The sequence below is a fragment of the Chiloscyllium plagiosum genome, chromosome 24 (genome assembly GCF_004010195.1).
Source record: "Chiloscyllium plagiosum isolate BGI_BamShark_2017 chromosome 24, ASM401019v2, whole genome shotgun sequence".
Classification (NCBI taxonomy): Eukaryota; Metazoa; Chordata; class Chondrichthyes; order Orectolobiformes; family Hemiscylliidae; genus Chiloscyllium; species Chiloscyllium plagiosum.
Window position 1 is genome coordinate 1,908,576 of NC_057733.1, and position 13,677 is coordinate 1,922,252.

At 40.8% G+C, this 13,677-nt stretch overlaps 1 protein-coding gene across 1 annotated transcript in view; it reads left to right on the top strand.

Moving 5' to 3' along the window:
- The window catches only part of LOC122562332 (unconventional myosin-XV-like), a 447,653-nt gene that overhangs the window by 301,051 nt on the left and 132,925 nt on the right, over positions 1 to 13,677 (top strand). The window contains exons 34-37 of the mRNA XM_043715207.1: positions 320 to 349; positions 3,014 to 3,160; positions 9,266 to 9,423; positions 12,085 to 12,324. Of these exons, the coding sequence (XP_043571142.1) occupies positions 320 to 349; positions 3,014 to 3,160; positions 9,266 to 9,423; positions 12,085 to 12,324 (575 nt within the window). The remainder of the gene's footprint in view (positions 1 to 319; positions 350 to 3,013; positions 3,161 to 9,265; positions 9,424 to 12,084; positions 12,325 to 13,677) is intronic.

Sequence of the window (13,677 nt, forward strand, 5' to 3'; positions counted from 1 at the left end):
GTGAGGCAGAATTGTAAATGTGGGGCAAAAGGTGAATGTGAGTCCAGATGCATGTGTTAGTTAGGAGGTGAGTGAGTGGTAGGCAAGTGTGAAATGGGAGTGAGTGTGAAGTAAGGACAGTTGAGGTGGAGGCAGGTGTAAGGTGAAACCAGATGTGAGGTTGGTATCAGTTTGGGTGTGAGGTGGGATTTGAGTGTGAGGCAGGATTTGGGTGTGAGGTGGATGTGGATGTGAAGAGTGAGCTGAGTGATTAGTTGAATGCTGACTGTGATGTGCTCAAGGTCTGGTTGAAGTAAAGTCTGTCTTACTTCATACACAGGTGTGCCAATGGTCCCTAACTACTCAATGGGTATGTAATTTTTGACATTGTTTTTCCAGCAACACACTCTCAAACATGTAATTTTTGACATTTACTCTTTACTCTGTGTGAACTCTCTGCATTTAAGTCTTTATGCTTCCATTGGTAACCTCTCCGAACTGTTGAAGTGCAGTCTGGAAACTGAAGTAGAATTTGAATTAGGTTTATTGTCATGTGTACTCAAGTACAGAAATAGAGGAGTATAGTGAAAAGTTTACAATGTCGTCCCACATGGCGCCATCTTAATTATAAAGTACCTAGGCACAAATCTTAGACACAAAATAGAGAAATAAAGAAAATAACGACCACAACAAAATGGGGAAGATTGGATGACTTCCATTTATATAGCATCTTTATGGAATAAAATATCCCATGGAGCTTCACAAACATAAATTAACACAGAAACAATGGACAGAAGATAAAATGCTTTATCAAAGAGTTTGATTTCAGAAGCATCTCTAAAGATGAGAGATGTACGGAGTCAGCAAAGCAGCCTGAGTAAAGATTAATGTTCACTCGATTAATACCAGTTCAGAAATTCATGACAGTTATATTGTGTTCACAAGAAGACAATTTGCCCTTTCTAAGCAGCAAGTGACAAAATCAGCTGATTGAGCATCAATTGTTGAAAATTACAGAAGTTAATGCCAGCTTCAATCTCTTCCAAATCCATAATTGGTTCTGAGGCAGACACACTAATAGAAGAAAGGACTTGCATTTCTCCTGACCACTCGACCTGTGAAAGTACTGTACAGCGAATGAGATACTGCTGACGTGCAGTCAGTGTTGTAATGTAAGAAATATGACAGCTAATTTGTATGCAGTCCACAAACAGCAATATTATAATGAAAAGAGTTTGTGATGTTGATTGAAGAATAAATATTGAGTTGAACACCAGCTGAGAACACACAAGGACTCATGCTTTCTTTGCCATGGGCTCTTCACATTCCCCAGACCAAGTGCATGGAGCCACAGTTTAACATCTCATGCAAACAATGACACCTCCAACTTTTTGTACTTAAACTTCAGTTGGGGTCTTGAACCCAGAAAGTTATGAGTTAGGTTTAAAATTGTTACCAGTGGAGCCACAGCAGTCAATGGATCACAAACTTTTAACATTGCAATGCTCAGCTGTCCAAATATCCTGTATAATACCTTATCATTAATACCTTTGTAATTGTCTTTTCTGGAAATGACCAATGCTATATAAATGGAAGTCACCCGATTTTTCCCATTTTGATGTGGTCATTATTTTCCTTATTTCTCTATTTTGTGTCTAAGATTTGTACCTAGGTACTTTGTACCTAAGATAGTGCAGTGTGGGGCAACATTGGAAACTTTTCACTGTAATCCTCGACTTCCGTGCTTGAGTACACGTGACATGAGGTTTTCATTCACGTCATGTGCAAAATGGGAATGGTGTAAGCAGTTTAGTACAAGTACTCTCTCACCCAGAAGTATGCCAGAGATAAATGAACAAATTGGAAGCTTGCATTTTGAACAGTTTAATTATGATTGGAAAGTAAACCTTTCAGAAATGAGCCATTAGAAACAATGTTAAAACAATTCAAGTGTCCTTAATGCTCCAACTGGCCAAAAATATTAAATATTGTGCAGTGATCAATTCACAATACTGTGATTCAATCAGATACTTGCAGTCTAAACACACATGATGTTGTGAATTCACGTGATTCACCTCTGTTCAAGTTGCTGTACTGTGCTTCAACCGTCACCCAACAAGTTATTATAGGAGGATTACCCTCTTCATTTCAAGCTGCACCAGTATCAGATGATCATCAGTCCATCAGTTTGGACTCAAACATTACAGTACGAGAGCCAGGGCCCAGGACAGGGGTAAATGAGGGCTCAGTAACCAGGGTTCAATACACGAGAGGCTTACTGTGTTTGGGTTAGGGGGAGACCAGAACCTGGGCCAGGAGCAGCACTCTAAACTGTTATTTCTGTCCTTGTCCCTAGGCAAAGCCAGCTTATGTACAGACTGCTAGTTTTAGGCCTGTTCCCTTAGAATCTCAAAACACAGAGGAGATCATTTACCCCATCACACTTGTAGTGGATGTGTGAAAATGTCCAATTAGTCCCCCTCCACTGCACTTCCCCAATGCCCTGCAATTTCTTTTTGAATATTTTCCAATAGACTTTTAAGTTGCTTTTGAAAGTGCTCAAATATGCTTGCAGTGCTAAAGGAGAGAAAGCGAAATTACCTATTTACAAGTATTATTTACCTCTGCATACCATGTTATCCATGCTAAGAGGTCAGTTAGTTTTGGTTCAGCTTCAGATCAGAAGGAACTGACACAAATACCTCACGTGGGCCTTTCATTACAGGGTGATTCCAACAACACAGTTGACTCAAAGCAGAAATTCAGTAGGTCTGGGTAGCATACGTGGAAAGAAAAGTAGAGTAATATTTCAGTGATTCTCCCTTAGAGTTTCTTCAGCGATTTCTGATTTGTTTTCAGATTTCCTGTATCAACAGTTCTTTGTTTTGATTCGAGCACACTTGACTCACTGACACAATTTTCAGAATCTGTCTGGCAAAGACACGTTTCTATTGTAAGGTGTGAGGATGCAGAGCATTGCAACAATATAGAAGATTGGGAGGATAGGTAATCATTTCCTTTCTTTCTTGTTCAGGTGTTCCAGCAATGTCACAAATGCCCCCTGCACCTGCTTATCAGACCATGCCTTTAATGCCACCAATGCAGCCAGTACCTGTAATGCAACCAATGCCTGCAATGCAGACTGTTCCTATGATGCAACCAATGGCACCACCAATGCCAAGTAAGTTCTTCTCTCTATCCCGTGATCTATGTGGTATCTTCGTACTGTCAGTATTACCACGGTCAATCACGCTATTCCTCTAAAGGTGCAGGTACCCTCTGTTCTCAATAGGATTGAGCTGATGATGTGCAAGAACTGTGTAGTCCATTGTATTGGTACAGCGAGAAGACAGCTTCAGCATTAAAGTGCTATAAAAGTCTTTTATAGTCTTTAAAGTCTTTACATGTGCAAATAAGAGGCATCATGCTTGTTTGAGGTATATATGCAAAATGAGAAGCCTTGGATCCACATGTCACTGGCCTGTCTGCATCCAAATCTGTTCCGCATGTGATTAAACTGGCAGCTTTTAACAGGGCTACCATTAAGTGGTTACAAAATGTTTACCCAATCATGGACCTAGACTGAGCATTGCCTTTTTTGAGTGCACATTAAAATTACAGGGCACAGATTGTATCTTTCTAATTGATGTCTCCATCCCAGTTGCCTGATGGACCTTCCTCTTCTGAATTCTCTCAATCACTCAGCTCTCCTCTTTATATTCAATTCTTACCCCTCAGTCACTTTCTCTTGAAACACTATCACTGAGACAGCAGTCCCAAATTCGCTCACTTCACTCACCAGTCAGCCTGGAGATATCCTGTTGTCTGCAGTCTGCTGCTGTGATATTAGAATAGAATCCCTATCGTATGGAAACAAATCCTTCGGCCTAAAAGCCCACACCAACCCTCCAAAGAGTAACTCACCCAGACTCATTCCCCTACTCTATTACTCTACATTTACCCCTGACTAATGCACCTAACCTACACATCTCTGAACACTATGGGCAATTTAGCATGGCCAATTCACCTGACCTGCACATCTTTGGAATTTGGGAGGAAACTGGAGCACCCAGAGGAAGCCCACAGTGACACAGGGGGAATATGCAAACTTCACACAGACAGTCGCCCAAGGTTGGAATTGAACCCGGACCCCTAGCACTGTGAGGCAGTAGTGCTAACCACTGAGCCACCATGCCGCCACAGAAGGTCCATTATTGGGTAGGCTGGCATCAATGTATTTCTGGGCCACTAACTCACTATTGCTGAATCTTAAGTTGAAGAATTCCTTATACAAACTCTGGAAGATTTGAAGAATAAAAGCTTCCATCCTAATCTTTAATGAGGGTATTATAAAACAGAAGGAAGCTCTAAACCCTTTCAGTGCCATTTAGTGAAATTCTGGTTCATCTGTGATTCCCTAAACCCACTTTTACCCCATGGCTCTTTTTACCTTCAGTGGACAAAAATATACCAACCCCAAATTTAAAGTTTGCAATGGATCATGTATCATTTGTTGTTTGTGGAAAACAGTCCCAGATTTCCTAGGCTTGAGGAGACAGGGATCTCACTCAGCAGGGAGAGTCAACAGGAGTCTTTTTTAGGGATGGCCCGCTAAAATATTTGTGGATCATCACCACCTTCTCAAGGTCAATTAGGAATGAGCAATATATGCCAGCAATGCCCATATCCCATGAGTTGAATGAAAAGACTTAAATGCTATTCAGGTGCTTAAGTAGGCTTTCCTGAGGATCAAGGATCTTTTGGGCAAATCCAAACAAGTTTAGTTGTCAGACTTCTAAGTAGTGGCATCTGGAGGCACTATATGCTACAAAGGCAATGGGCCCTGACAACATTCTGGCAATAATACTGAAGACCTGTGCCCCAGAAATTGCAATGCCCTTGTAAAGCTTTTCCAGCACAATTACAACACTGGCATCTTCCTGACAGTGTGGACATTACACAAGTAGGTCCCATCCAGAAAAAGCAGGACAATCCAGCCCAACCAATAACTACACTATTCTTGATGATCAATTTGTCAAACAGCATTTCTATGGCAATAACCTACTCACTGACACTTAGTTTGGGATCCACTAGAGCCAGCTCCTGACCTCATTACAGTTTTATTTTAATGATGCTGACATCAAGGTCACAGTTGACCAAGAATAACACCAAGGAGCCTTAGCAAAATGAATCAATGGGTATCAGGGCAAACTTTCCACTGGTTGGAGTCATACCTGGAGCATAGGAAGAACATTCTGGTTGTTGGAGGTCAGTCATCTCAGCTCCAGGATAACTCTGCAGGAGTTCCTCAGGATAGTGTCCTAGACCCAACCATCTTCAGTTGCTTATCAATGATCTTCTCTCCATCATAAGGTCAGAATGGGGATGTTCACTGATGATTGCACAATGTTCAGCACTATTCCCAACTCCTTAGGTACTGAAGCAGTCCATACCCAAATGCAACAAGATCTCAAATACATTCAGACAAGTGGCAAGTAATGCTTACATCACACAAGTGCCAAACAATGACCGTCTCCAACAAGAGAGAATTTAACCATTACCCCTTGATAATCAATGGCATTACTATCACTAAAGCCCCTACTATCAACATTCTGGGAGTTATCATTGACCAGAAACTGGACTGGACTCACTATATAAATATAGTGGCTACAAGAACTGGTCAGGAACTTGGAATCCTATAGTAAGTTACTCACCACTAACTCTCCAAAACCTGTCCACCAGTCAAAAGATGTGCAGGAATAGTGAATCAACCATGCTAAATTGCCCATATATTCAGACTAGGGGGAATTTGCCATGGGCAATGAAGGATTACAGAGATAGGATAAGGGGTGGTTCTGGGTGGGATGCTCTTCGGAGGACATTGTGGATTTGATGAGCTGGAATGCCTGTTTCCACATTGTAGGGATTCTATGATTCTATTATCAACAAGGCACAAGTCAGGAGTATAATGGAATACTCCCTACTTGCCTGAATGGATGCAGCTCCAATAACACTCAATACATTTGACCATCTAGAAAATAACAGCCCCTTGATTGGCACTATATCTACAAAAAATACCCCCCTCCAAACACTAATTCAGTAGCAACAATGTGTATCTTTCACAAGATATAATGCAGAAATTCACTAAGACTCCTTAGAAAGCACGTTCAAAACCCTGTTATCTAGAAGAACTTAGAACCATGTCACTGAAACATATCAACAACCCAATGTCATTGGGTCAAAATTCTGGAAATTCTTCCTTTAACAGCATTGTTGGTCTACCTACAAAAAATGGACTGCAGTGTTTCAAGAAGGCAGTTCCCCACCACCTTCTCAAGGGCAACTAATAATGGGCAATAAATCCTGGCCCAGTCAGTGACACCTTTATCCTATGAATTAAAAAAAAATCAAAGTCATTAATGAATGGTTAAAGCCCCAGCACAGAACCTATAGAACAGCACAAATCGCCTATTCGAGAACTTAACCATCATCCTACTCTGTGTCTCCTTCTGATCGGTCAATAATTTGCCTTAAATTCTCTGAGTTCCAACACTAGCTAATTGTCTTTTCAAAGGGACCATTACAAATGTTTTTGGAGGTCCATAATAACAACATCCATAGCTATTTTCCTGTTCACTACTTGAGTCACCTCTTCAACAAATTTAATTAAAACATTCTCGCCTTTACAAATCCATGCTGGTTTTCTCTGGTGTGCTGAAAATTAAAGTTTTCCCATCTATATATCCCTAATTATTGACTCTAGTAATTGGCTGATTCAGTTATTAGAATGCATGATCTATAATTCTGTGGTTTCCCTCTTTCACCTTTCTTACATAGCATGATGACATGCACAATTTCTCAAACTAAAATCAAATAAATCTTTGGAAAACTGGAGTTTGGGACATGTACAACGTGCTCACTCATTCTCTTTGAAAACCTGAGCTGGAAACTATATGATCTGGGAATCGGTCACTCCTTTTCTTCAGCACAGTACTGTTATTTTGTTTCAACTAATTTTCGTATCTTTCTGACTGAATTCTATACTTTCTTTCGGATGTCTGACACTTTACCCTGTTTCTCCTGACTCATTTTGGCTCCGTATCAGAGTGGCTGGACCTTGGAAATAAGTTGTCCTTACAGTCACCATTTCTCTGCTAGTTTTACTCTGCACCGTTGTGACCCATGATTCTGCTTCTTCCTGTTTGGTCCATTGGGTTGCCTTGTTCTGCTGACTCTGATGTAACTGAAATTATACATTGTAAAATTGATTTTTCAATGCATACTTTCAGTTACATCACACTGCAAATTTTTGCTATAAATTCTGTGTTACGATTGAGCCCTTCACAATCACCTGATGAAGGAGCATCGCTCCGAAAGCTAGTGCTTCCAATTAAACCTGTTGGACTATAACCTAGTGTTGTGTGATTTTTAACTTTGTACACCCCAGTCCAACACTGGCATCTCCAAATCATGGTTTTATGTAAACAACTGGCTAATTTATGACAATTTTTGTTTTACTTTTTTCAGCTTTGGTGCTATAAATGGTATTTCAGTGTTCAGATTTCTTAATTTAAATACTGTGTTTTTGTAGGATGGAGTCAATTCATTTTGAAAGGGCTAGAATACAAGAGCAGAGAGAAACAGCTGAGGCTGCATAAGGCCCCTGGTCAGACCATATTTGGAATAATGTGAGCCTTTTTGGGCCCATTGTCCAAAAAGGATGCACTGGCCTTGGAGAGGATCCAGAGGATGATACTGGGGATGAAGGGCTTGTCATATAAGGGGCAGTTGACAAATCTGGCATTGTACTTACAGAACACTGAGAGGCCTGGATAAAATGGATACAGAGAAGAAGTTTCCAATAGAAAGAGAGATCGGAACCTGAGGGCACAGCCTCAGAGAGAGGGGACGACACTTTAGAACTGAGATGAGGAAGAATTTCTTCAGCCAGAGGGTGGGGAATCTGTGGAACTCATTGCTGCAGAATGCTGTAGACACCAAGTGATTGAGTGTATTTAAGACAGAGATAGATAGGTTCTTGATTAGAATGGGGATCAAGAGTTATGTGGAGAATGGGGTTGAAAAATATACCAGCTGTGATCAAATGACGAAGTAGACTCATTGGGCTGAAAGGCCCTATTCTGCTCCTATATCTTATGATCTGATAGTCTAACCTACTGCTCCAGATTCAGATCAGTGGCAGCCACAGGGACTGGCTGGTTGATTAGAAAACTGGTTCTCTAGCACTTTGTCCCTGCTGTTTGTTAAATTTTGGCCCTCTAACTCTCATCCTTCACAAACCCTCAGCCCCCATTCACTCTTCATGCCAAATATTCCAGCTCATGAAGACCCAGAATCAATTCCATGCCCTCACATATTCTCAAGGTCTGTTATATCCCCAATACCAACTTAGTGCCATACAACCACAGCCAAACACCATACTTTGTCCTTACTCCCTTCAATTCACCCAATATCCATCAGAAACAGACCTCAGGAGCCATGCTGAGATGTCATTAAGTTCTAAACCTTTGAAGGGTTCATTGTATAGCAATGGCACCTGTTCAATAAGAGGAGGAGTCCTTCAATACATTTCAATCCCCTGAAGTACTTAATCCTAAATAAAATCAAACATTTGTGTTCATAACATCACATCAAGGGTGGCTAATCTTTTAATAAAATCTTCAAGTTGTCAATCAAATTGTGAATTTACAACATCCTTTGTGATGATAGGTTATGGAAATATAAAACAGCCAATGCTATAATGATGAGACTTTGGGCTATGTCAAGAAGCAGCAATTGAAACTGCTAAACATTTCGTTTTCAAATCTCACAGGCAGGCAGTTTTTCATTTTTGTTTAAAGTGTTACGACAGTTCTGCAGAATGTATCTATCTTTCAAGAGCATTTAGCACCAATTCCCATACTGAGAGTTGAGACCTATGCTCCACTGAAAATGGTGTCTGTTTGAATTCAGCATTAAATTCAAATGGTCTTGCTGAGTTTGGATTGCTCACATGTGGGATTATATCCTATCCTGTTCAATCCCCCTCCCAATAAATATGGACTCAAGTACTCAGAGTGTCCACAATACCACAAAAAATCTAATAGATTTTTAGAATGGGTCAGTCATTATTTTAATGAAAGGGAGTACATGTTTTTGGGACTGGAAGGATCCCTCTTACTGTCTTCAGTTATGTTTTCCTGGTAATTGTGTATTAATGGTACTTATCCATGTTTTGCTAGCTTCAGTGAATTGTTCATTTCTGACTATGACCCTTTCTTTACAGCAATGATGATGCCACACACCAGTGTACCTCAGATGGCACCGCTGCACCAGACTTCTCAGTATGCACCACCTCAATTGCGCCAACCTGAAAGACAAATTGACTCATCCCAACTCACAGCACAGCAGCAGACATTCATCAATCAGCAAGCACTCTTACTGGTGAGTGTAGAGGTCGCACATTGGCCAAACTATTGACAGTTGCATACTGTGAAATATGGATCTATAGCCAACTGAATCAAGGAATGCAGGGAGATGAAACTGTTATACAGACTGATAGATCAATACACAGTAAATCTATTTGAAGAACAAGCGACATTACTTCCTTTGCTATTGTGAGTAAAGGTCATCCTCAGTATAGTGCTGAGCTATTCAAATATGTCCAAGACTAAAAACATCTGAAATCAGATAGAGGGGCAGGAACAAGCTATATAGCCTCACCATTCAATATACAATAAACTGTTTTAACTGGCATTCTTGATAAATTGGCAAAAGTTATATACTTCAAATATCGACTGCGATGTCTGTGTATTTATGCTGTCAATAAAGTATAACAGTGATGTGCATACCCCCTGCATTATGTTTCTATTAGTGACTGTATGTTTTTACATTGATTTGAGGAGGTGTTTGGATGTTTCTACATAGATTTTTATTTGAGGGATGTTGATGTCTCAAAGCTTCACTTGGTTAGGGTTTACTGCAGTTATGCGTACCTCTTGATTATCTGGAATATTTGATCAGCTGGCACACTCCTGGTCCCATAGGTGCTGGTTAATAAAAGGCTTGTTGTAAAAATGTCTCAATTCAGCTTTCCTATGCCCCTTGATTGCCTTGCTGTCTGTTATACACAATGTTGTATACAATTGCGATAATTTTGATCACCTCTATTTGTTTTCCCCTTTACATAGTGTCTAGAGATTTACAAGCACAGAAAAGGGCGCTCCTGTCCATCATGTCTGCACTGGTCAAAAATGACCACCTAATTATTCTAATCCCACATTATGGCCTTGTATGCTTTAACACCTCAGGAACACACATAAATACTTCTTCCATGTTATGAGGGTTTCTGCCTTGACCACCCTTACAGATTCCCATTACCCTCTAAATAAAAATTATTAATGCTGAAAATAATCAGTAGGTCGGACAGCATCATAGAGAGAGAATCAGAAATAACTTTCTAGATTAAGAACATTTCATCATTCCCTCTCAAGAAGAATTCTCTGTTCAAAGCAGAGCTTGAAAAGGGACTTGAATTCAGGACCAACAGGTATATAGCCTCGTAAAGGAACAATCTGGAGTTCCATCCCCAATCTGCACTGAGGTAGCTAATATCAGCCATGACCACATAGGGTCTAAAATTAGCATTTTGAAGACTTCTGTTCATGTTCACATGAATGTGCACGTGGTTGGCTGACTTACCGAGAGTGCTACTCATTCATCCTACTCTCTTACAAGTTTCTCCCTTTCAAATACTTATCCAATTCCCTTTTGAAAATTACATTGAATTCTATTCTTTCTAACAGAAAATTCCAGATCACAATTAGCTGCTTAAAAATAATTTGCAGTCTGTCACTGGTTCTTAAATTTGTGTCCTTGTGGTTACTGATCAGTCTGCCACTGCAGACAGTTTCTCTTTATTTACTCTATCAATTCCTATCAAAATTATGACCTACAGGGTGTACAATGGCTCCGTGATTAGCACTGCTGCTGCATAGCACCAGGACCTGGAATCGATTCCACCCTTGGGTGACTGGCTGTGTGGAATTTGTACCTTCTCCCCATGGGTTTCCTCTGGGTGCTCCGGTTTCCTCCCACAGTCCAAAGATGTGCAAGTTAAATGGATAGGCTATGGGAATTGCAGGGTCAATAAAGGGCTTGATGGGCCAAATGGCCTGCTTCCACACTGTAGATATTCTATGATTCCTGTCTTTAGCCATTTCTATTCCACAGACAGCAATCCCAACATATCTAATTTGTCAAAGGAAATAACATTCCTCCTCTTGATATCTCCCATGGTCACTCTCCAAGACTTTGACATCCTTGCCAGGCAAGGATGGAATGGAGCTTGCGGTCTTCCTCTTACAGAAGGAGGCCACTATTCCCAACAAGTCTGCACTGACCCTCCAAAGAGCAACCCAGCTCCCCACTGTATCCCCATAACTAATCCACCTAGCCTTCACACCCTGGACACCACAGGGAAATTTAGTATGGCTAATTAACCTAACCTGCACATCTTTGGACTGTGGGAGGAAACTGCAGTACAGAGAGGAAACCCATGCAGACACAGAGCAAACTCCACACGGTCAGTCACCTGAGGGTGGAATCGAACCCATTTCCACGACACTTGAGGCAGTAGTACTGACCACTGAGCCCCCATGCCATCCTGTAGTTTAGTAGCTTGTCATGACTTCTTAATTCTGTTTCAAGCTGAGTTGAGCATCAAACCCAACATCCTAGTCACTATTGAGACTGCTTATTTCCATATCGGTATCACTGTGTGGCTCTATCATGTCCCATATGTATTAGTGTTGAAATCCTTTGTCATGTTTCAGTCTTGATCACACCAACATATCCCTTCATGGCCTCCCATTCCCCACTCTCCACAAATCCCACCTTGCATAAGATTCAGCTTATTTGATGTTTTTCCGTATCCCTTATCACCTTTGTCTTTACCAACCTTTACAGAATCCCCAGTCCACAAGATAAGATCTTTATTGTTGTAAGTAAAAGTCAGTTTTCTGTGACACATGGCTGCTGTGGAGTCATTTACCTGTCTGCCCCGTGTTAAGCAACATCAATCTGATAAGTGTTTTCTTTGCCCAGGCCCAACAGATGACAATTCAGGCCATGTCAATAAGTCAGCAACAGCAACAGGAGCGACAGCAAAAGAAACAAGAGCAGCAGCCTGTCTCTGAAACTCCGAAGGCCCCAACACCACCAAAAATCAAAAGTAAACCTGTTGTGCCTGCTCCACCTCAACAGCAGAACAAGACCAGTGTGAAGACTGAACCTGTTGTTAAAAAGGATCCCCCTAAAGAGAAAGAAGTACATCCTAAGGACATGGTATTTACTTTATTCATGATATTTATCCCACCCCTTTATCTCAAATATCAGGACAGCCAGGTTTGGGCTTCAACTTGACTTGGTCTTTTACTTGAGAATAAAGATAACCAGAATTGGGTTATTCCTTGACCTTGAGGAGCAGGTCAACTGAATCTATACATGGCCTCGGCTTCTCTATCAGCATTTGCTGAAGGAGTAGGAGAGTTAATTGTCTTAATTTATGTCAAGTAGGTCTCGATATTAATGTATACATCAAATGAGATGCATCGTAGTATTAAGATGCTTACATATACAAATGGGATTCATGGGATGTCAGCATCATTGGCTGGGCCATCTTTATTGCCTCTCTAAACATGCTCACAATTAGGTTAGTTTCCATCCTAGATTTTGTTGAATTCAAATTTTACCATTTGGGATGGTTGGATGTAAATTGTGGTGCTCCATGGTTCTGAATTACGAGCCCGGTGACATTACCACTCCACCATCATCTACTCTTAAATTTCTGGTATTCAGATAACAGTGAGTTAAGGCATTATTTTAGCAAATTATCAGAGTGGAGATGGAGGGCCTGGATATCCTGAGAGGAGACGACTGAGGGTCTGTTTGTGGTTCTTTGTCTGACTGGGTGCCTCCTGCCACTGCACTTTCTCTTTGTAAGGAAGGGCCAGTAAGTACATGACAAAATACACTAAAAATCTTGGCCGTAAATGCTTACAATCACAAGTGACCCCTTTTACATAGACTTGTCTGAAGACCAGTCGAGAACAGTCTGCTCCATCCCAACCTCCACTTGCTGATCAGACAATCCTCCTCAGCTAGCTAACTGTGATCTGAGGCAAGCTTTCTGTTAAGCTTTTTTTTCATACAGACTGTCTGTGTTCAAACTCTGACACTGACTAGTTTCCAGTAAATGATCAGCTTGTCTATTATTAACCATCAACAATGTGTTGTCTATCATGGTGATTTTGATTAATTGCTCATTAAGAGTTGTTTGTGTCTACCTGGAAAGAGGCTTATTCTGAGTTCATGAGCTTTGAACTCAGCTGCTGTCATTTTTGGTATATAATCAGCCTGTATGATAGTTACACAGCACAATTTGAGAACTAAACAAAGACTTGGCTGATGCATAGTCCCTTATTCATGCTATCTTCATGATTCTTATAGTCACCCGTTCCCACCTCGCTGCCTACTTGTCTTCTTTTCTGGTTCCCAGCCCCTGCTATATTAGTTTAAAACTCCCCAACAGCAGTTGCAAAAAACTCCTCCAAGTACATTAGTTCCATTTTGGTTCAGATGTAGTCCATCCAATTTGTAATAGTCCCAACATCCCCAGAACCGGTCCCAATGTCTATC